At 43.7% G+C, this 22,940-nt stretch overlaps 1 protein-coding gene across 2 annotated transcripts in view; it reads left to right on the forward strand.

Moving 5' to 3' along the window:
- Positions 1–22,940, forward strand: part of LOC147110285 (ATP-dependent RNA helicase with zinc finger domain-like) — a 332,514-nt gene that overhangs the window by 6,429 nt on the left and 303,145 nt on the right. For both annotated transcript variants that reach the window (XM_086000110.1, XM_086000111.1), the window contains exon 2: positions 7,918–8,121. In XM_086000110.1, the coding sequence (XP_085856236.1) occupies positions 7,933–8,121 (189 nt within the window). In that variant the 5' untranslated portion in view covers positions 7,918–7,932. The remainder of the gene's footprint in view (positions 1–7,917; positions 8,122–22,940) is intronic.

The raw sequence follows: 22,940 nt of genomic DNA on the forward strand, positions 1-22,940 counted from the left end.
GAGCTCCATGTTTATTGAGGAAAGATGTTGGTGCTGTGAAATGGCAAACACTTGTATTTTGGCCATCCATTGTCCAGACGCCCAGGTAAGTTTAGATTCAGGAAATGCAAATCATGCATCATGTTACCTATTTCCAAGGTTAATGATGCATGAAGTGCATTTTGTACCTTTTTAAAAATTAATTCTTGTCCACCGAATTCTCTGCTATCCAGTCCTGAGGATTAATTTGCCTTCTATGGTGAGATTTGCATTTCCAGGGGTCTATTTTTTTCCCCTTGTCTACTGCTGCCCTCAGGATAAAAGAAATGAATGTGTTTTTTAAATTTTGTCTCGTTTTCTTGCTCGGTGCAGCTCATCTCCTAATCTTGAGTCACCGTATTAAATCTGATGAATGTATTAATCCAAACCATAGCATTTACATCAGGTTCAAACCTTTTGTTTAAAACTGAAGTCAGTGGGAATTGGGAGGATGGGGGGGCGGAATTCTCCACTGGTTGGAGTCATACCTAGCACAAAGGAAGATGGTTGTGGTGGTTGGAGGTCAATCATCACAGCCCCATGACGTCGCTGCAGGAGTTGCTTGGGGCAGTGTCCTTGGCTCAACCATCTTCAGCTGCTTCATCCCCTCCATCATAAGGTCAGAAGTGGGGATGTTCAATGTCATTCGCAACTCCTCAGATAATGAAGCAGTCCATGCCCGCATGCAGCAAGACCTGGATGACATTCAGGCTTGGCCTGATAAGTGCCAGGTTACCATCAATATCCTGGGGGTCACCATTGACCAGAAACTTAACTGGACCAGCCACATAAATACTGTGGCAACAAGAGCAGGTCAGAGGCTGGGTATTCTGCAGAGAGTGCAGCTCCAGCAACACTCCATAAGCTCGACATCATCCAAGTCAAATCAGCTCGCTTGATTGGCACCTCATCCACCACCTTAAACATTCACTCCCTCCACCACCGGCGTACCGTGGCTGCAGTGTGTACCACCTACAAGATGCACTACAGCAACTCGCCAAGGCTTCTTCGGCAGCACCTCCCAAACCCGCGACCTCTTCCACCTAGAAGGACAAGGGCAGCAGGCGCATGGGAACACCACCACCTCCAAGTTCCCTTCCAAGCCACACACCATCTTGACTTGGAAGTATATTGCCGTCCCTTCATCGTTGCTGGGTCTAAATCCTGGAACTCACTCCCTAACAGCACTGTGGGAGTACCATCACCACACGGACTGCAGTGGTTCAAGAAGGCGGCTCACCACCACCTTCTCAAGGGCAATTAGGGATGGCCAATAAATGCTGGCCTTGCCAGCGATGCCCACATCCCATAAATGAATAATTTTTTTAAAATGACAGTTCAGTAGCGACATTTTATTTTGCATTCTGTTGCTAAAGGAAGGATTTTTAAGCCAGTTCTTCACTTGATATGTCTGTTATTGGACATGGTGAAAGACTGATCGGGCATCTTGCAGTGAGTCTTTCTTGGGCTGCATAAGTAAAATAGAACTGTGGGCAGTGCTTGGGTACTGACAACATTTAAAGTTTCACCACCTATTTCTGGACTGGGCATTCTCAACAGATGACCTGATTCTAGATTTTCAAAAGGACTGTGTGGGGGGGGGGTAAGATACAAAGGAGTCCTCTAATACTTGATTCTCTCTCCATCTGTTTCCCATTACCCCTTGTTCCTCTGCCCTGCCCTATCAACAGTCCATGAGAAATTGGATCTTGTGTGGGGATTGAGGGTGGTGCAGTGTGTCAGCACACCATGGGACTTCACTTAGTTGTACAGTCAATGTCCTAAGCCGTCTTGTCTTTACTCCTCCAGTCAGTTGAATTGTTTTGGTTTCAGAAATATCACATGGGATGAAGTGAAGACAGCAGTGAAGAAATTGAGGGAAAAATGGATTTATGAAGGTGCATTGGATCATATGGGGATTGTTATAGAATTAGTTTGTGTTCACTCCTACATTTTTGTTCTTATCAAGGTGAAGAAATAATTTCCTGCTTCTGGCTCCCAGTGACATCATCAAGTCTGGTATAGAATGGGCTGAGAGCAGAATTAAGCCCTCTTCTTACTCTGGTTCCAATTATCTACTTCAATTTCATCCTAACTGGTATCACCACCAACTGCAGTAGATTCCTACTTCCTACATCAACTATTACTGCTGCCTCTGAATGAAGCTGTCAATTGAGTTCTCTGCATAACTAAAGCATTGTCCGTTTTGTGCGGTGGATCCACACTCTTGCAACAACTACTATTAAATTCCCATCTATCAATTGCCCAAATGAATTTCACTTTTTTAGTTGAGTGAAGGATTAAGGCCTAAAATGCAGGACACCACAACATAGGTTAAAAATAATAGGATAGAAGATGTGGTAAATTACTCAGTAACAGCTAGCTAACTCCAAAATTGGGTTTTAAATGGCTGCAGAGAGGGGTGAGTAAGAGTTTCACAGTTGAGATCCTGGGAAAGAATGAGGTGGAGTAGAAAACTTTTAAGCCTTGGTTTAAACAAAACAGTAAAATATTCTACAGGCATATAAATTTTTTTTTAAAAAGGAAGTTGGGATGGGAATTGGGTCATTAAGGATAAAATCACAGGCAGCGATAGCGAAATGGCAGGAATATTACATAATTTAGTTCACTTCAGTATTTCCCAGGGAGACGGATCAGGTGGACATGACATCAGAAGATGAGATTAGAAATGATATAACCGCATGTAAAATAAAGAGGAGAAATATTAAATAAACTAATCAAACTCGGAGGATAAAACTGCTGGTCCGGATGGATTGTATATGCACATTCTAAAAGAATCTAGGGAAGAGATAGCGGAGGCACTATTACACATTTAATAATTCATTAGAAAAAGGTGCAGTGCCAGAGGACTGGCGGATAGCTAACGTAATAGCTATATTTAAGAAGGGCGATGGAACATGTCCAGGGAACTTTAGACCAGTCAGCTTAACATTGGTGGTAGGAAAAGTTATGGAATCCCGACTGAAGGAGAAAATAGAAAAACATCTATAAACCAAAAATGTAACAATGAATAGACAACATAAATTTCAAAAGGGAAAGTCTTACTTGACCAACCTCATTGAATTCTTTGAAGAGGTATGAGAGAATGTAGACAAGGGTAATGCAGTAGATGTAATATATCTAGATTTCCAAAAGGCTTTTGATAAGGTACCACCTAATAGACTAATGAATAAGGCCAGAGCATGTGGAGTCAGAGGACAATGAGCAGAATGGATAACTAGCAGGCTGCAAGACAGAAAGCAGAGAGTAGGGCTAAGGTGGGAAGTGGGGTACCACAAGGATCAGTGTTGGGACCACTGTTGTTGATCACAAATAACGATTTAGACTTTGGAATCAAAAACACAATTTCTAAATTTGTGGATGACATCAAATTGGGAGGGATCGTCAACGCTGAGGAGGACTGCAACAAATTCCAACAAGACATTTAATAAACTTGCAATGTGGGCATGTAATTGGCAAATTAATTTCAACATCAACTAGTGTGAGGTATTACATTTTGAAAAGAAAAATGAGGTCACGAAGAATCTAAATGGTGTAGAGAAGTGTATCTGGGAGTACAAATATACATCACTAAGTTGTGATGCAGGTTATTAAGGCCAAAACAAAAGCAAACCAAGCACTAGGGTTTATTTCTCATGGGCTAGAATTGAAAAGTAGAGAAGTTATGCTCAACTTCTATCAAACCTTAGTTAGATCACACTTGGAATACTGTGTACAGTTGTGGTCGCTATATTATAGAGAGGATATAGAGGCACTGGAGAGGGTGCAAAAAAGATTTAAAAGGATGATACCAAAAATGCGAGGATATATCTATCAGGAAAGGACGAACAGGCTGGGTCTCTTCACTTGAAAAAAGGCGGCTATGGGGTGACCTAATAGAGGTCTTCAAAATTATGAAAGGTTTTGATGGAGTAGACACAGAGAGTGTGTTTCCACTTAAGCGGAAGAGCAAAACTAGAGGCCGTCAATATAAGATGGTCTCCAACAAATCAAATGGGGAATTCAGAAGAAACTTCTTTACCCAGAGAGTGGTTGAGGTGCATCGTCAAGATGCATTGAAAGAGGAGGCAAGATAAGCACCTGAGGGAGAAGGGAATCGAGGGTTCTGCTGATAGAATTAGCTGAGGAAGGCTGGGAGGAGGCTCAAGTGGACCATCAACACTGGTATGGGCTGGTTGGGCCGAATGGCCTGTTCCTGTGCCGTATATTCTATGTAATTCCGTTTAAAAACAAATTTGGAAACCATAACAAAAAATACCGGCTGGTGTCAGTACAAATGAAGTTATCGGATTGTCGTTTGAAAAAACTCAATTAGTTCACTACTACTACAACAACAACAACTTTCCTTTAACGTAGTAAAACATCCCAAGGAGTGTTATCAAACAAAAAATGACCGAGCCATGAGGAGATATTGGGACTGATGACCAAAAGCTTGATCAAAGAGGTGGGTTTTAAGGAGTGTCTTAAAGGAGGTGAGAGAGGCGGAGAGGTTTATGGAGGGAATTCCGGAGCTTAGGGCCTTGGCAGCTGAAAGCATAGCCGTCAATGGTTGAGCGATTTAAAATGGGGGGATGCGCAAGAGGCCAGAGTTGGAGGAGCACACAGATTTTGGACACTAACGTCTTTTAGTGAAGGAAATCTGCCATTGTTACTAAATCTGGCTTGTGTGTGACTCCAGTCCCACGTGGTTGACTGGAATCACGCAACTCAGTTGCTTCAAACCACTCAAGAAGGCCCACCACTGTCTTCTCAGGGCAGCTTAGGATGGGCAATAAATGCTGGCAACGTCCCCATTCCGAGAATGTCTCTTAATGGTCTTGGTTTATTTTTATTCAGAGTGTATTCAGTGTTCAGTGCCATTCACAACTCCTCAGATAATGAAGCAGTCCATGCCCACATGCAACAGGACCTGGACGACGTTCAGGCTTGGGCTGATAAGTGGCAGGTAACATTCGCACCACAAGTGCCAGACAATGTCTCCAAATAGCGAGCGTCTAACCACCTCCCCATGGCATTACCATCGCCGAATCCCCTACCATCAATATCCTGGGGGTCACCATTGACCAGAAACTTAACTGGACTAGCCACATTAATACTGTGGCAACAAGAGCTGGTCAGAGGCTAGGTATTCTGTGGTGAATGGGGAGTCAGGAGGTGAGACGAAGTCTTTCCACCATCTGCAAGGTACAAGTAAGGAGTGTGATGGAATACTCTCCACTTACCTGGATGAGTGCAGCTCCAACAACACTCAAGAAGCTCGACACCATCCAAGGCAAAGCAGCCCACTTGATTGGCACTCCATCCACCACCTTAAACATTCACTCCCTCCACCACCTGCGCACCATGGCTGCAGTGTGCACAGGAAACTTTGTGCTATCCGGCACTGACGGGACTGAGCTGTTGCCGTCCCATCAAAACTGCCGGACAAACCAGCGCTAATGTTGAAACATACGGAGATTTTGAGCTCCGTATCTGGCAACAAACCCTGTTGCTTAGCAATAGCTTCTAAACAGTCGGCCGTACCTTGCAAGCGTCTCTGTAGCTTAGCAACAGCTTCAACGAGACCTTGCAGAGCCTGACTGGTGGGGGAAAAAAAGCAACGAAAAGAAAAAGCAACGAAAAGAAAAAAAACCTAACGAAACGGCTCCTGATTTTTGCCGGTGGCTCGAGCATTCCGGACAGTTAATCTCTGGATAAACCAAAGTTTCCTGTACCATCTACAAGATGCACTGCAGCAACTCGCCAAGGCTTCTTCGGCAGCACCTCCCAAACCCGCGACCTCTTCCACCTAGCAGGACAAGGGCAGCAGGCGCATGGGAACACCACCACCTCCAAGTTCCCCTCCAAGTCACACACCATCTTGACTTAGAAATATATTGCTTAAATTTTATCGTCGCTGGGTCAAAATCCTGGAACTCCCTCCCTAACAACACTGAGAGTACCTTCACCACACAGACTGCAGTGGTTCAAGAAAGAGGCTCACCACCACCTTCTCAAGGGCAATTAGGCCTTGCCAGTGACACCCACATCCCATAAACAAATTTAAAAAAAGTATTGATTAAAACAAGAACAAGAGGGATTGGAGGGGAGAGAAGAATTGTGCCTCAAACGACAAATTGTTGCTTTTAACCCTTTCAGGAGTGAGGGGTGCTGGAAGAGCATCACCAGATATGATAACAGTATTCAAGTTTTAACTTGTTAATTTAATTTTCAACTAAAAGGGGGAATAAAAGGGTAGGAAACTTAAAATTAGATCTTAATGTGCTTGGAATTTTATGAGATGCAGACTTTCCAAATTGAGGCAAGTTGTTTTATTGTTTGATGCTGTAGAGGAAGCAATCCATGCTGAAAGTGTGCTTTCAGATAGTGTGAACCTACAGTTTCAAATACCAGAGACTTGTTCAGAATATTGAATAAATCAAGTAAGCTAAAAGTGATGACTCAGTTTGCGTCTTGTCATTTACTGTCCTTGTCCGAGGAGTGGTCGGTGCGGAGTATAAAAAGTGCAACTCGTTCCTTCGCACTGACAGCCCAGTTTGATGAGCACAAAAATTATTCACCAGAAAGATGATTTTTTACATTTCTTTTGAAGCCTTCTTTCTTTCCCTCTCTCCACCCCAAAAAGGAATAATAATCAGACTTTTGTTTCTTGCAGTCGTTAGTGTGTTGCACTCCTCAGTTATTTGTATTATTTCTGTCTTTGTATAGGCATCACAGTGAATGGCTGCTTTCTTCAATTAACAAATTGTTGAAATTAACTAGCTTTCTGATGTTTTGGGTTTTGTGTGTTTTCTTGTGTCCTCTTCCCCAGTCCCAGGTTATCAACAAGAGTTCAGGTGCCCTGCACAGAGAGGGAAAGGGGAAAGAGACTGGAAGATAAATGGAACTGTTAGGTGGAGAGCGGTCTTTTGAGGCCTGGGATCAGGTAGCTTGTCCCCCTTTTTGGGTGTAAAAAGTACATCTGGATGCAGGGAGGAGGTCCAGCATCTCTTGAAGTGGTACACCGATAACAACCTGGCCCTCAACATCAAGAAAACCAAAGAAATCATTGTGGACTTCAGGAAGTCTGAAGGCGGAAGTCACACCCCCATCCACATCCATGGGGCTGTGGTGGAAAGGGTGGACAGCTTTAAGTTCCTCGGCGTCCACATCACGGAAGTCCTCTCCTGGTCCCTCAATACCTTCTCTCTGGTGAAGAAGGCCCAGCAGCGCCTATATTTCCTAAGGAGGCTGAAGGGATGTAACCTGTCACCCCTGATCCTCTCTAACTTTTACCGCTGCACTATAGAGAGCATCCTGACAAACTGTATCACAGTATGGTATGGCAGCTGTAGCTCCGATGACCAGAAAGCCCTGCAGCGGGTAGTCAAAACTGCCCAACGCATTACCGGCACCCGGCTACCGACCATAGAGCACATATACCAGAAACGCTGTTTACGGAGGTCACAGTCCATCATCAAAGACCCTACCCACCCCAGCCACAGTCTGTTCGCCCTCCTGCCATCTGGGAGACGCTACAGATGCATTCGCACCCGAATGACCAGATTTAGGAACAGCTTCTTTCCCAGGGCTGTCATCCGACTGAACTCCACAAATAAACGCTAAAGCCTGCACATCTGCCAATGCACTTTATTAAGGTTATGTTTATGTTAATGTATTACAAGCCAAATGTATGTTGAATGTTTAAATGTCTTAATCTAAATGTACACTCTCTGGAGCCGCAAGCCTACATTTCGTTGTACTGCACTTGTGCACTAACAATGACAATAAAAGTTGATTTGATTTGATTTGGGAGGATGAGAGAGAACTTGGTTTTTAAACTAGTACAAAGTAATTGGACAAAAGTTTCTTCAATTAATTTTTAACTGTCTCTTTCAGGTTGTGGTCTGAAACATGGCTGAAAGGAGGCCTGGCGAGCCATGTGACCAAGCATACGAACAGGCCTGGCAGCAGAAGTGTAAGCTGGCGCATAATTGCAAGGAAGGGCTGGGTGTAACCAGCCACACTGACTGTCCTACTGCATCAGTCGAGGCTATTAGACTTCAGGAATTACTGTACAGAATCTTATGCCTCATACGGCTGGTAAATACTTGATTTTAACCACAATATTTATATCTTGATTCAAAAGGTTTTCTGCCATTTAAAAATGTCAGTCTTGTTTTTCAAGGAGTGATTTCTCATTGGTGCACCATGGGCTGTCCAGGGTCAAACAGAACATCTGATTCAATTATTTTTTTCCCATTTGCTTTTTGTAAAAAAAAAAGTATAAATGAGATTCAAAAGAACAAAAAAAATCATGTCCATAAAATTTCACACTTTAAAAAAAAATCTTTAATGGGTTTTCCGCTCCCCGCTTGCATAGTATTCCTTCCATGGTTTGAGTTAGTCCAGCCACAAAGTACAAGCCATTTGCTGAATCAGAGTGATCCAATGTTGCAATCAAAGAAGTAGAAAGATAATACAGTTGTAACTTGGGTGCTGTGCGGAAGTCGTTCCCAAATGGCTTTGCAGTTACAGGTTTAAATCTTCATGTAAATTCAGCACTGAGTCATGGGCGGGATTAGAATGCATTTATGTGGTGAGGCACTGCATTGGCAACCTGGAAATGGTGAGTGGGTGGGGAGTGGAGAAATACTTGGGTTTAATGCCTTTATCGCAGTTTGTGAATAATGCCTGCTTTCACGTATGCTCTGATTTAACCTATCGAAAGCAACAGGAATCGTAAATGTCAACACGACTGATTACTTAAAATGGGAATAAAGTTCAGAACCGCAATTACAATTTGGACTTCTTCCTAATGGCTTTCTTGCATTTGGATTCGATTCCTGTTTCCATGAGTAACCAAAGCATGTTTATTATTACCACGTATGGGCTAATACAGCCCAGGTTTAACAATTGCACCTGACTCGTGATGAATTGCTTACCCGGAGAATGTGTGAGCTGGCCATCACATTTTGCTGTCACCTCAAAAGATAAAGAATGCGATATCAGCAGACGACTGCACACAGCAAACACTTTTGTCAAGATTTATTTACAAATAAAAACAACAAATCGGCATGATACTTTTCAATGCAATACGTAATGGTGAATTAGAACCAGTTAATATACCCTATTCCAGAAAACTGCTTCTTGTAGTCTCTTTGTAGGCAACACCTCCTGTGTATGAAACAACTTAGTTTTCTGTCTCCTATTTCCTTTGGGATGAGATTTTGCAAATGGAATGCGTGAGCTTCAAATGCTCATGTAGCTTGCGGGTGTTTCAGGCAGGATTGAAGAACATTGAAAGCTAAATATATATTGTACCCTTTCTGTGGTTTAAATACAAGGCAACAGACACTGGCGAATAAAGGCGCAGTACATGAGAATGGTAACATGGAAAGTTGAATGCAGACTGGATCACAAGTACCTGGTAAAGCCTGACCATCAGCTTGCTCCGAGTCTGAAGCCAAGCAAGCACCTTTCACTTCACTAAATTCCAGACACTTAAACATTGGACAGTAAACTGAAAGTTACACTTAAGACTGCATTTGTTAGCTATCAGAGCCCTTGTCTCAATTGATTTTTGAGTAGCGGGCATTGTTTAATTACATGCAGACTATCAGTCTCCTGTCTTCAGAACCTTAGTGAAGAGAGAGCAGCCTCCATATTAAACTCTGGATTATGTTTTTAAAAAAATGAAATAAAGACAAATTCCCATTGTGACACATTTTCAAACCGAGGCAGTGAATATACCAATTGAGACTGAATTATCAAATGAAGTGCTTGATTTGCATCCACCATTTTGAAAAGCTGATGTTTCAATTGGTGGATATGTATTTAGTCTATTCCATTCTGTTGAAACATGCATTTCAGTGACCCAAACCCATAGTGATTTACATGTTTATATTACTACGTGTAAATGAACACGCCCTAGTTTACATCAAGGTGCTGAGGAAGCTGTGCCAGTCTCACAGCATTTCTGTTTGTAGCTGCAGAAGGTGGAATAGATTTATATGCTAAAATTGTGCTGATCGCAGATAGTTGTAGGAGAGCTCGTGAAGATACTGGCTTACTTGTTACGAATTGGACTTTTATTGTGGGTTGTGCAGATTGACTATATAACATACAGGAACTGCATGTAAGCTCATTTTAGACGGTGTGATCAAATTCATTTTCCTTTTTTTTAAATTTTGTTTAATAAATTTGATTTGCAAAAATATCATTTTTTGTCACATTTATTTGTGCTTGTCATTCTCTGTTTTGAGATTCATTTCATCTTTTGAGAGTTTATGCACTTCACACGAGGCCAGGTTTTTACAATATTTTGTATAGTTTGCTAAACGTTTATTTCATGGTGCGGTTAATCGCGACCACCTCAATGGTAATCTGCAGAAATGCTTTTCAGGAAAATAATCCTGTTCACTGCAAGCTAAGAAACTTTTAGCTTCTGTCGACCAGACGCCCTTTCCGATGGCTTCTCCTTCTGTAGCTACTTTATTTTATTTAATGCCTCTTGTGTGTTTTTCATTTTCTGTAAGATCTACTTTGTCGCTCCCTCCTCCCTGAAGTGATGCTGTGCTCTGCTGCATAAGGGGAGCTTGGTGTCTGTTCTTTGCCAAACCATTTTTTGGACCCAGTGACTCGCTGAACGATGAGAACGCTTTGTCGTCTGACTTGGCTGCGGATGAATATTTTGAGTTATTTTTCATGCTTCCACCCAGGGAATGATCTAGTTCCCATTCCCCCAGGTTGTTCCAGTGAGTCATTGTGGGGGAAGAACTCGACTCCCCAACCTTGGAAGCCGGAAACTTCATTCTGTTCATCCGTTCTTGGGTTTCCTGGAATCCTAGAAATTGGAGCACACAAGGCGGCCATTCAGCCTGTCGCCCCTGTGCCATTGCTTGCCCTTCAGCGGCAGCTGTCCCTTCCAATCCAATTTGTCTTCCCTTTCCTTGTATCCTTTTATATTTTCTCTAAATATTTATCCAGTTTCCTTTTTAAATTACGTATTTGCCACTGTCTCGATGTGGGATGCTTAGTGTTAAGTATGTGTATTGTATTGAACAATTAACACAAAGACTTAAACGTATAACTCAAACAGGTCTTTACTGGTTGGAGGTAGGGACTGCACGTAGGTCTTTACTTCATGCCCACAGGCGGGAACTGAGGGGAGATCAGTACCCACCGTACTATTTATACCCCTATGGCCAGGAATGGTACTGCGTATCACTACGCCCTACAAGTAGTGCAGTCCTGTCCATAGGTTCAAAGTAGCACACATATTACATACACAACATTCCTCCCTTCTTAGCTTTACAGTCATCTCCCCATTTAACATAACGTAATAACATATATACATATATAACTTCAGGTTTACATAACAGAATAACATAGATACATAGATAACTTCATGTCAAAACAGATCACAGATTCAGTCTCTGCGGAAAACAGTTCACAGATTCAATCTCTGTGGTGTAGTCGGTTCACGTTGCTGGAGTGACTCATTCAATAGTCCTTCCATGGATTTAACAGTTTGAACTTCCGAACTGAATTGGCTCCGTTCGGAGGGACCACGTGTGTGATCTGGTAGAGGTAATAATGGTTCAGATGGGTCATCTTCTGTTTCGACTTTTCCTTTTCTGCTTCTTGGAGACTCTCTGGGCTCCACTGTCAGCTGCCAGCTGCATGCGCAGTTCCTCCTTCTCTTCCTCCTTTTTCTGTAGTAGAGCCACCTTCTCCCGATGTTCCGTAGACTTTCGGTGCTCCTCCATGATTTCTGTATGGTGGGAGTCGAAGTTACAAGTTGGGCAGGACAGGACATAGTAATATTCGGTGTCGTCCTGATCTAGGCCAGCGAGAGGGTCTTCTATTTCCTCCATACCCAGCTGGGCGTTAGCCAGCTTTTGTTCCAAGTCCAGACATCTTTCCTGAAGAGACTTCTTCATGCGTACCTCTTCATCCAGCTTTTTCTGGGCTTTCAGCAAGTCGTTTACTAATGACCTCATTTGAGATTTTACTACTTCAACTTCTTTTGGAGATTGATTGATCGGACTATTCAATCCCTCTACCGGAGCAGCTGTTTCAGCGGTCTGTTGTTCTACGTTGACGTGAGTCAGCGTACTTTTGGCATCCAAGGGCTGCTCTGTTGCAGTCATCTCAGTCTGTGTTGCCACCTCAGCTCTTCCAATAACCTTTGAGAGCTCCGAACCCCTTTCGTTTGAATATTGAAGTTCGTGTTCAAGTTTTTCCCATTTCAGAGTCCTGTCCTTCAGCATATGCAGGAGTTGGCTGACCGTTAACTCCTCTGACATCAGACGTTTTGTGTGCTCCTGCTCCATTTTCTCCATCAGCTGCTTCTGTTGTCTTTCCAGATTCTCCAACTCTATATCAAAGAACTCTTTCGTTGCATTCAACTCTTGCTCAAAACGGCGAAGCATTTGTTCTAATTGCTGTTGTAGTTTGAAATGGAGTTGAGTTCGAGCCCGGTGTCCCTCAGAAATGGGCACATCAGTAGACTTGCCAGACTCAGAATCCACAGTTAAACTATGTTGTTGTTGCTCAGTGGAATTCTGTGCTGAAACTTTGTCTTTTGCACCTGAGTTGGGCTTACCATCATCCGTTCCAGAGTCTGGGCCGACTATCTTCACCGAGTTCTCACTCGTTATTGTTTGTAGGAAATGCCAGTCCATATTCATTTTCCTAATCCACTCCCGTCCTAGTAGTGGAGGACCTCCTTCAGATATCACATATAAGTCCATTATTTGACTGTCTTCGCCCTTGTGGACCACTGCAACCTCTATTTTCCCGATGGGGTACACTCTTTGCCCCGTGTATGTTTTCAATATAATCCCCGTATCCTGTAGGGGAATATGTTGGAATAACTTTCCGTAATCTTTTTTATTTATGACCGTCAATGCCGATCCAGTGTCCAATTCCAGTTTTACTTGGACTCCTTCTATCTAAAGAGTGACCCAAATTGTCTGGAGGTCTGCACCCTTACCAGCGTTGAGTACTCTTAAGCTAGCCAGTTCATTACAGCTTAAGCTAGCCAGTTCATTACTGCTAGCGTCTGAATCGGACTCCTGTTCGGCCACCTTGTGTACCTTTGCGTATTTTCCTTGCGGTGACTTCTTGTTGCTGGTCTTCTTCCCTGACCTGCAGACTCTAGCTATGTGTCCAAGCCTACCACAAGTTCTACATTCTTGGTTTTTAAACCAACACTGGTTCTGATCATGCGTTGTCTTTCCACAACGATAACATTTGCCAGAACTCTCACCCAATTTGTGTGCACTGAGCTCCGGTGACCGTAGCTGCATTACTGCCGTGCCTCTCGCTGCGGCTTCGTGTGCTGCCGCCATAGTGACCGCCTTCTCAAGCGTCAGCTCATTCTCCTCGAGCAGTCGCTTTTGTGTATCCTGTTTAAATAAACCACACACAAATTTGTCTCGTAGTGCATCTGTCAGTCCCGTTCCAAACTGGCAATATTTCGCTAATTTACGCAATTCCAGCAAATATTCAGCATTGCTTTCATGCTGCAGCTGCCTTCTGTCGTAAAATTTAAATCGTTCCGCTAGCATCAGCGGCGTGGGGTTTAGATGATCTTTCAGGACAGTAACAATCTCATCGAACGTCTTATCCGCCGGTTCATCTGGTGATAACGGGTGTTTCAATTGCCCGTATGTCTTCGCACCCATTAAATTTAATAATGTTACAGCTTTATCTTGGTCACGAATTTTATTGGCCTTACAAAAATTTATTACTCTTTCAACATATATGGCCCAATCTTCGAGGTCACTATCAAAGGTGCTAATATTCCCGTGTTTAGGCATTGTCGATTTGCAATTTCTCAGATTTTATTTTCTTTACTTGTTAGCAAAGATGGCGGCTTCCCGCTCTTGCCGTCGTCCTCCGCCCACAAAATGGCGGTTTTCCCGCGCTTGGCGGTCTTCACCCGTCCCCCGACGCCGTCTCCCTTCAGCCCCCGAGTGCGGCCCTTATCTTCGCCGCGATCGCCCGAGTGCGGCCCTTATCAGCGGATGCGATCGCTGGATCGCGAAGTGGCTCCTGACCGAAGCGGCTCTCGGCCCTTATCTTCTGTGCGATCGATAGCCCGCGCTGTGCACCGCGGCTCTCGCACCTTGAGCTTCTGCAGCCGCCGCGCCTTTCAGTCCGAGTGCGGCCCTTTATCTTTGGTCCCGATCGCTGGCCCTGTCTTTGCAGCCAACGCTGCTCGGCTTACCCACGAGGTTATGGAGGCTTCAGGGTCCTAATGCCTGTCGCTTCCAGTCGCTGGAAGCTGTCAGGATTTCTCCTGCCCTTCAGTTTTGAGTGGGGTGTTGAGGATTGAAACCTCTCCAACGTCCTGTCTTTGGACGAAGCCGCCGTGGAATAACTGCCGCAGGGTTCGAACCGACTCGTCGCCAGTGTTAAGTATGTGTATTGTATTGAACAATTAACACAAAGACTTAAACGTATAACTCAAACAGGTCTTTACTGGTTGGAGGTAGGGACTGCACGTAGGTCTTCATGCCCACAGGCGGGAACTGAGGGGAGATCAGTACCCACAGTACTATTTATACCCCTATGGCCAGGAGTGGTACTGCATATCACTACGCCCTACAAGTAGTGCAGTCCTGTCCATAGGTTCAAAGTAGCACACATATTACATACACAACACTTAGGGATAAAGAATTCAAATTAAGAATTTTTTTCACCGGTTTTCTTAACTTCTCTGTTCATTCTCCCAGTAATAATTCTGACTGGATGCCCCCCTTTTGCCTTCATTAAAGCCACTGTCGTGTTGCAGCAAAATAGATAATGTGAGCCCCATTTCAAACTCTTTGAAATGGCAAGCAGGCAACTTGCTCTGAGCCCAGACAATTCTGATCTCTAGTTAGCTACAAAGTGATGCACAAGCGTGACCCTGGAGGAACACTTTGTGCACTTCTGCTGACATGAGGTACTTGCTTTGTGAGTAACCATAAACTCTGACTTCCGTCCTTTCACTGTGCCATCGCATGTTGGTACCTCCGTGCCCTGTACATTTACTGTGGCTTAGCTGGAAGAGTAATATTTGTAAAAGATTTAATAGATCCATTCCCTGTGGTGTTTCTGCAAAATCATGTTGAAGCACATTACATTTCTTTGCGAGTTCATAGTTAGATTTTTGAAACACAATTGGAGCAAGAAAGACTTGAATTAAAACAGTGTCTTCTGTTTCTTAAACCCCCTAAAGTGACCCTGATGCAATGAGCTACTTTTTAAAGTGGAGTCATTGTTGTGCAGGTGAACGCAGCAATCATTTTGCACACCACAAGGTCCCTCATGAGATGAATGGCCAGTTAAATTTTTTTGTCCAAGTGGACACACAGAACTCTTGACTCTTCTTTGATAGTGCCAGGGAATCTTTAACATCAATGTGAACCAGCAGACAGGATCTTGGTTTAGTGTCCTGCATGAAGGGCGCCCCATTCAGCAATGCAGCACTCACTCAGTACTGCACTGGAGTGTCAAGTAAATTGTGCTTGAACCCACAACTTTCTGATTGAAGAGGTAAGATTGCTGCTATCTGAGCAAAACTTGTGCATATACTACTGTGTATGTATGATTTTTAAGTATGGTTATACATATCTCTATCCTCTTGAGCGTTTGAAAGCAAGATAATTCTTGTGTATTAGCTTCCCAATGTATAGACTTTAAAAAAGAAACTCTGTCTGTTGCAAGTGTTTAGTTTGAGCCCGGTGCCGCACCTCTGGACACATGACCTTTGGCTTTAGGCGGTGCCATTGAGTCTTGCTGAACCGATGACTGTGAAGATTAGTCTCGAGTGTCCTGAGATTACTTGTTCCTTGCTCGTTGTTGATGCAAAAGGGAGACTGATTCTCTGACCGTCATGGCCGAGCAACGTAGGAACCTGGAAGGTACATATCGACACAGTCTTGAGGTTCTGGCAATGTTATTCAAACCTCTCAATCGTATAACCAGCTAATATCTTGGATCCCTCAGTTTATGTAGTTGAAATGCAGATAGTGTGCAATATTGTATATTATGTTTTCTTGCATTCTGCTTGTATTAAACAGAGTGCTATTTTACTAGTTGTGTAATGCAATATACATTCAAACAGTTGCTGTCAATTGTTCAAAAAGGTTATGCCTCCCCTGCATGGGTCAAGACACCTGCTGTTTTGTGATTTTGGGAAAGGTACAAGCATATTTTTCTTGGGTTTAAAAAAAAAAACCCCAATAGGCTGTATATAGTTGCCTGACACTGATTCTGTCTTGAAGTTGCTAAACTGCTTGAGTTTCACTCTTGTGGTTTGATCTAGATATTGCTCAGTTGAATTGTGATCTTTATAGCTCCCTCTCAACCATCTGTTGTGTGTCGTATTATTTCAATACCCACAGCTTGTTATTTAAAGATTTTGTATTTTCTGGGGAGTCCACAAATTTAATTTCCTGTGAAGTAATTTAAATATTGCAGCATAATTTGAGCTGCAGTTGGATTAAGGGAACTGCACACTCCCTATAATGATTGGCAGAACAGAATGGCTGGAAGTTGTTGGCTGTTGCTGCCTCTGAAAAGTAACTTTTTTAACATTTTCAGTTTTGTTTAGTGTAAAAGAAACCTCCTTGCTGCACAGTTCTCTAGAAAGAGGAAGAAGGAAAATTTGAGGGACCCTGTTTTCCTGCTCTTGGGAGCAGGTACCTGCTCACATTTTCCTCCAGGAATCGGTCTCTGGTGTGAGTGGATTTTTTTTTTTTTATATAAGGGTTTAACCAAAGTGTCTTTGTTTAATGACTGTTGCAGAGACCAACTTTGTATGAAATGAGATTTAAAAAAAAACAGAACTGAAGGTGATACAAAAACAGAAAATGCTGGAGATACTAAGCAGGTCAGGCAGTATCTGTGGAGATTCTCTTCACAGATGCTACCTGACCTGCTGAGTATCTCCAGCGTTTTCTGTTTTTATTTCAGATTTCCAGCATCTGCAGTATTTTCTTTCTGCAGAACTGAAGGTGGCCTGAATCAGCTGGAGTGCCAGCAGAAAACCCAAATTTGAATCTGTTTTGCTGGACACATTCCAGTTGGGTCTTCTCTACATTTGGTTGAGTTTCATCAACATTTGCCAGTTCAAATGGGAGGGGATAGGGAGTAGAAGCAGAAACACTAACTTGGGAAGGATCTTCTCATACACTGCTCAAACCACATTCCCAGTCAGATAGCTGCAAAGGAGTCAGAAAGGAAACAAATTAAATTGTGTTCATTACGTCTCCTTGTGTGGACGTAAAAGATCCCACGACACTGTTCGAAGAAGAACAGACGAGTTCTTGTGTACCAGCTAACATTTATCCCTCAACTAACATCGCTAATATAGATGATCTGATCCCTTAACACGTTGGAACCTTGCTGGCATAAATTGGCTTTTGTGTTTACCTACATAACAATGACAGTCCTTCAAAAGTAACTCCTTAGTTGTCAAGTACGTTCGCACATTCTGATGACATGAAAGGCGCTATATAAATGCGAATTTGTTCCTTCCTGAGGGTAAGATTGACAGAACTAAGGTTTTGTTTGCGCAGGGGTTGAGTTTAACCAGCTAGTATTACTGCTTGTTGAGTGAGGATTGCCCTACCTGTTAGAACATGGGCTTGTTGGTTTTTTGGAACTGAGGGAAGAATCCCAGCCTCCAGTGACTGGTCCATTCTTACAGCTTTCACTAGTGAGGCAGGCAAGCTGGTCAATCATCAACAATGTCCTGGAGAAATGCAGACTTGCCAGGTTCCTGTATTGGATTACCTGATCTGAAGGTTAAATCCCAACTTCTATCGCCAGGTATGTAACCTTCCAGCCCAACGAGACCAACCTTCCCGCAAGAAGAGTTCTTAATCGTCTATTAGCCAACTGATGAATGTGGGGTTGGATCCTTGGTAGGTGGTTAATAGCAACCATCAAATGTATGCGAACATTGTCACCATATTCCTGAGCGCCATATCCCATGGAAAAGTGCTGTCACCAATTGGAGGTACACAGGTTCAGCAACAGCTCCTTTTCCACAACTCAATCATGATGGCGACTGAACCCTGGATATATGTTTGCATATTCTCATCCGTGGTTTCCAGATAAAGCCTTCCAGCAGTAGTCAGCTTGAGTCTAGGTTTCCTGAGTAGCAACTGCCTTCAGTGTGATGGAATGACCTACATCAGACACGACATTGTGTCAGCCACCGGGCTGTGTTACCAGGCTTCCTTATCCCCAACAGCTTAATTGTCCTCATTTTGCAAAGAGGTGTGCCTGCTGTGAGGCTGCCTCCCACTCCAGGGTACAGTGACAGGTTGAGGTCGACCACAAATTCACCTCACAGTTTGATTCTGGATCTGGAGCTAGCGGAAGTCCTGGTATCCACAAAGACCTCTTTTAGACAAGTCTTGTACACAGCATGCTTACCTTGGATTGGGATGTGGCTCTCACTGCAGAAAGACCGAAGTGCCTTGTGCCTCATCTCGAAGGTCCTGAAGGAGTGACCAGCTTGAAGTTGTCATACATCAGGATCCTGAGATAACACCATGAATCAGGACTCGCATACTCCTTGTCAATCCCTTCAAGATCCCCTCCTGGGTTGTACAGAGGTGTACTATTTTTTAAAATTCATTGATGGGATGTGGGCGTCGCTGGCTGGCTAGGCCTGCATTTAGTGCCCATCCCTAATTGCCCTTGAGAAAATGGTGGTGAGCCGCTTTCTTGACCCGCTGCAGTCCATATGGTGTCGGTACACCCACAATGCTGTTAGGAAGGGAGTTCCAGGATTTTGGCCCAGCGACAGTGAAGCAACGGCGATACAGGTCCAAGTCAGGATGGTGTGTGGCTTGGAGGGGAACTTGTAGGCGGTGATGTTCCCATGCGTCTGCTGCCCTTGTCCTTCTAAGTGGTAGAGGTCGTGGGTTTGGAAGGTGCTGTTGAAGGAGCTTTGGCGAGTTGCTGCAGTGCATCTTGTAGATGGTACACAGTGCAGCCACGGTGCGCCGGTGGTGGAGGAAGTGAATGTTGAAGGTGGTGGATGGAGTGCCAATCAAGCGGGCTGCTTTATCCTAAATGGTGTCGAGCTTCTTGAGTGTTGTTGGAGCTGCACTCATCCAGGCAAGTGGAGAGTATTCCATCACACTCCTGACTTGTGCCTTGTAGATGGTGGAAAGGCATTGGGGAGTCAGGAGGTGAGGCACTCGCCGCAGAATTCCCAGCCTCTGACTTGCTCTTGTAGCCACAGTATTTGTATGGCTGGTCCAGTTCAGTTTCTGATCAATGGTAACCCCCCAGGATGTTGATAGTGGGGGATTCAGCGATGGTAATGCCATTGAATGTCAAGGGGAGATGGTTAGAGTCTCGCTTGTTGGAGATGATCATTGCCTGGCACTTGTGTGGTGCGAATGTTACTTGCCACTTGTCAGCCCAAGTCTGAATGTTGTCCAGGTCTTGCTGCATATGGACACGGACTGCGTCTGTGTTTGACGAGTCTCGAATGGTGCTGAACAGTGTGCAATCATCAGCGAACATCCCCACTTCTGACCTTATGATGGAGGGAAGGTCATTGATGAAACAGCTGATGATGGTTGGGCCTAGGACACTGCCCTGAGGAACTCCTGCAGTGATGTCATGTGATTGAGATGAATGACCTCCAACAACCACAGCCAACTTCCTTTGTGCTAGGTATGATTCCAACCAATGGAGAGTTTTCCCCTTGATTTCCATTGACTTCAGTTTTGCTAGGGCTCCTTGATGCCACACTCGATCAAATGCTGCCTTGATGTCAAGGGCAGTCACTCTCGCCTCACCTCTGGAATTCAGCTCTTTTGTCCATGTTTGGACCAAGGCTGTAATGAGGTCAGGAGCTGAGTGGCCCTGGCGGAACCCAAACTGGGCATCAGTTACCAGGTTATTGCTGAGTAAGTGCCGCTTGATAGCGCTGTCGACGACACCTTCCGTCACTTTGCTGATGATTGAGAGTAGACTGATGGGACGGTAATTGGCCGGGTCGGATTTGTCCTGCTTTTTGTAGACAGGACATACTTGGGCAATTTTCCACATTGCCGGGTAGATGCCATATTTGGGGGTACCCCCTGTTATATTTCACAGCTCAACCTATTGACCATTCTGGGTAGAGTGCAGTGGACCCCCAGGTGAGCCTGCCAAAAACACGCTGCTGTCTGTAAAAAAGGAGCATCACAATACTTTCAAAAATGTCTACAACAGACAGTAAGTCCATTCCTTACAATATCATTCCAAAACATTGTTGATTAAGACACTGAATAGGATGAAGGACAGTGGACAACCTCGCCTCACTCCTCTCTCATTTGATACGCGAGCTTGTTACACAGTTCGCTAGCCTTTTGGTAGTTGGCATCTAAAGCACTGTAGAACATCACAGTTACCTCAAACACCCTTGAACTTTTTCTCTTGATGAGGATTTGAACTACTTTGATGCCCTTGGGTAAAAGTAACACTTTGGAAGACCCATCTTTGAGGAATTCCATGCACCAGGAAGGAAAATCCATGTAGTTGGCAGCATGGAAAGAATTTGGGGTTTTTCTGATCAATGAATTGCTTGGGAGTTCAGGAGACCATGGAGTTGAGCTGCAAAGAAGCTGAATAATACTTTTACTCAATCTGTGACTTAGACTGGAACAATGACGAGTGTTGTTGATGGGTTGATATTGGGATATAATGTTCCCTGTACTTGCTTAAAAAGTGCCTGTCCATAATGTATAATGTGTTTACTTGTACAGCTAAGTGGATGTAAATCACACAAGGCTTTCAAAAACACAACTTTCATGATTTAAGGAGTGCTGAGTTAAGCGGTTATTTATAGTTATTCACTTTGTGAGTTGAAGGCTGAAATAAATTCTGACCATGATGTACTTGAGCAGTGAACGGGTGAGATGGGGGACACCTTTCAGGAAAGCAGTGGCGAGTTACCTACAAGCATGCAAAAACATCATTACGATATTATCTGTCAATGAACAATATAACTGCAATGCATATACTACATAAGTTTACCTCCCAGTTACATACCGATGATTTGTACAAATAACCGCTTTTGGCGGGGTGGCTTAGGTTGGGGGGGGGAGTATTTTCCTAATATTTAATTGTTGCCAATTTGCAAAGTTAGAAAGAGGAGGAGGCTGATGATAGGAAAATATTTGTGATGGGTGGATGTTAGTTTGGAGACTGTATCCATGATTGGTAGTGGATGTGCTTTGCCGGACGTATCTGCAACATTGCCCTTTTATTTAAAAAAATGATTTCTGGGGATGTGTGCGTCGCTGGTATTTATTGCCCATCCCTGGTTGTCCTGAGGAGGTGGTGGTTCACCTTGAACAGTTGAGAGAGGTTTTGTACAACTGAGTGTCTTGCTCGGCCACTTCAGAGGGCAGTGAAGAGTCAACCATGCTGGTGTGGGGACTGGAGTCACACAGGCCAGACAAGATAAGGAAGGTCGGTTTCCTCCTCCAAAGGAGATCCGTGAATCAGTTTGTGGTTTGATGATAATCCAACAGGTACTGGTAGAAAATAGTCTTCAAGATTTTGTGAGGAGGTGGTCTTTCAGTTGTCCTTGAAGGTTTGAGTTTCAGATTACACTTGCAGCTTAACATACAAAGTCACGCAGCTGCATTTTCCCTTATTCATGAGGTATTTGTAAAATGTTGGTATTGATTCTGGTGGCAATTGGTTAAAGTAACAAAGTTTAAAAATAGAACTGGGAAAATCTATGTAGAATGCCATCAGGAATTAACTCCTGATCTTGCCGAGGACACTGTGCCAGGGGTGAAGATAGTCAAGATGTTCTTTGGAATGAGAGAGAGAGAAATTTGGAGGGCTTGGTGACTCAATTTGATGCCATGAGGCATCTAACAAACAGTTGAATGTTTTTACAGCCTGTAAGACTGGTCCACGGAGTTCAGGATGCAGTAACTACTTTTCCACTGAGTGCTACTTTTTCTGTTGATGTTCCTCAGTACCATTTGTGCTGACCGAATGCTGCAAATGCCGTAAATACTCTTGGCCTCCCTAAACTTAAGAATAAAGTTGGATTTTCCCTATTAATTACCGTATTTAGCAATAATACTCCACATTAGAATCTGTGTTGGATTTGCACTACTTTTCCCGTCTCATGAATAGTACATTTGGAGCCTGACTGATGCAGGCTAGTGTTACTTTTTGAGTTTATTTGTGTCAAAACAATTTACAAAAGCAAAGATACAAGACATATACAACACAACATAATAAATGTATCTGAAAGATCAGGAAACATTCCACAGGGAGCTAACTTCACATTTATCCAGCTTCAGACTTTCGTGCTAAAAAAGAAAGTCCAGTAAACTCTGTGCCAGCAATGTCTTTCAGTTCCATCAAGTTTCCCATCATGAAAATAGCACAGTGTAAGCTTTTGTTACAGAACTGCTTCATCTCGACATGCTCAGACAGAGACAGAAAACTGATGAACTGGGACACAGGACTTGAAAAAAGAAAAAAAAAAAAAAAATTTGTTCGCAGGATATGGCTGACGATGGCAAAGCCACAATTTTATTGCCTCGTGGCCCCGAGGAGGTGGTGGTGGGTCTTCTTGAACCGCTGTAGTCTTTGTGCTGATGGAGCTCCCATCGTGTTGCCAAGTAAGAAATTGAACGATTTTGATCCAGCATTGATGAAGGAAGGGCAGAATGTGTCCAGATCAGGATGGTAGAGAACTTGGAGGTAATGGTGTTCCCATGACATTGCTGCTCTTGCCTCCTCTGTGGAAGAGGTTGCAGGGCTGGAAAGTGCTGTTGATGTAAGCTGGGTGAGTTGCTGCAGTGTATCCTGTAGATCATGCATAATGCAGCCACAGTGCACTGGCGGTGAAGGGGTGATATTGAGGTAGCAATCAAGCA

The sequence above is a fragment of the Somniosus microcephalus genome, chromosome 11 (assembly GCF_052327205.1).
Source record: "Somniosus microcephalus isolate GS21.2 chromosome 11, FLI_Smic_1.0, whole genome shotgun sequence".
Classification (NCBI taxonomy): Eukaryota; Metazoa; Chordata; class Chondrichthyes; order Squaliformes; family Somniosidae; genus Somniosus; species Somniosus microcephalus.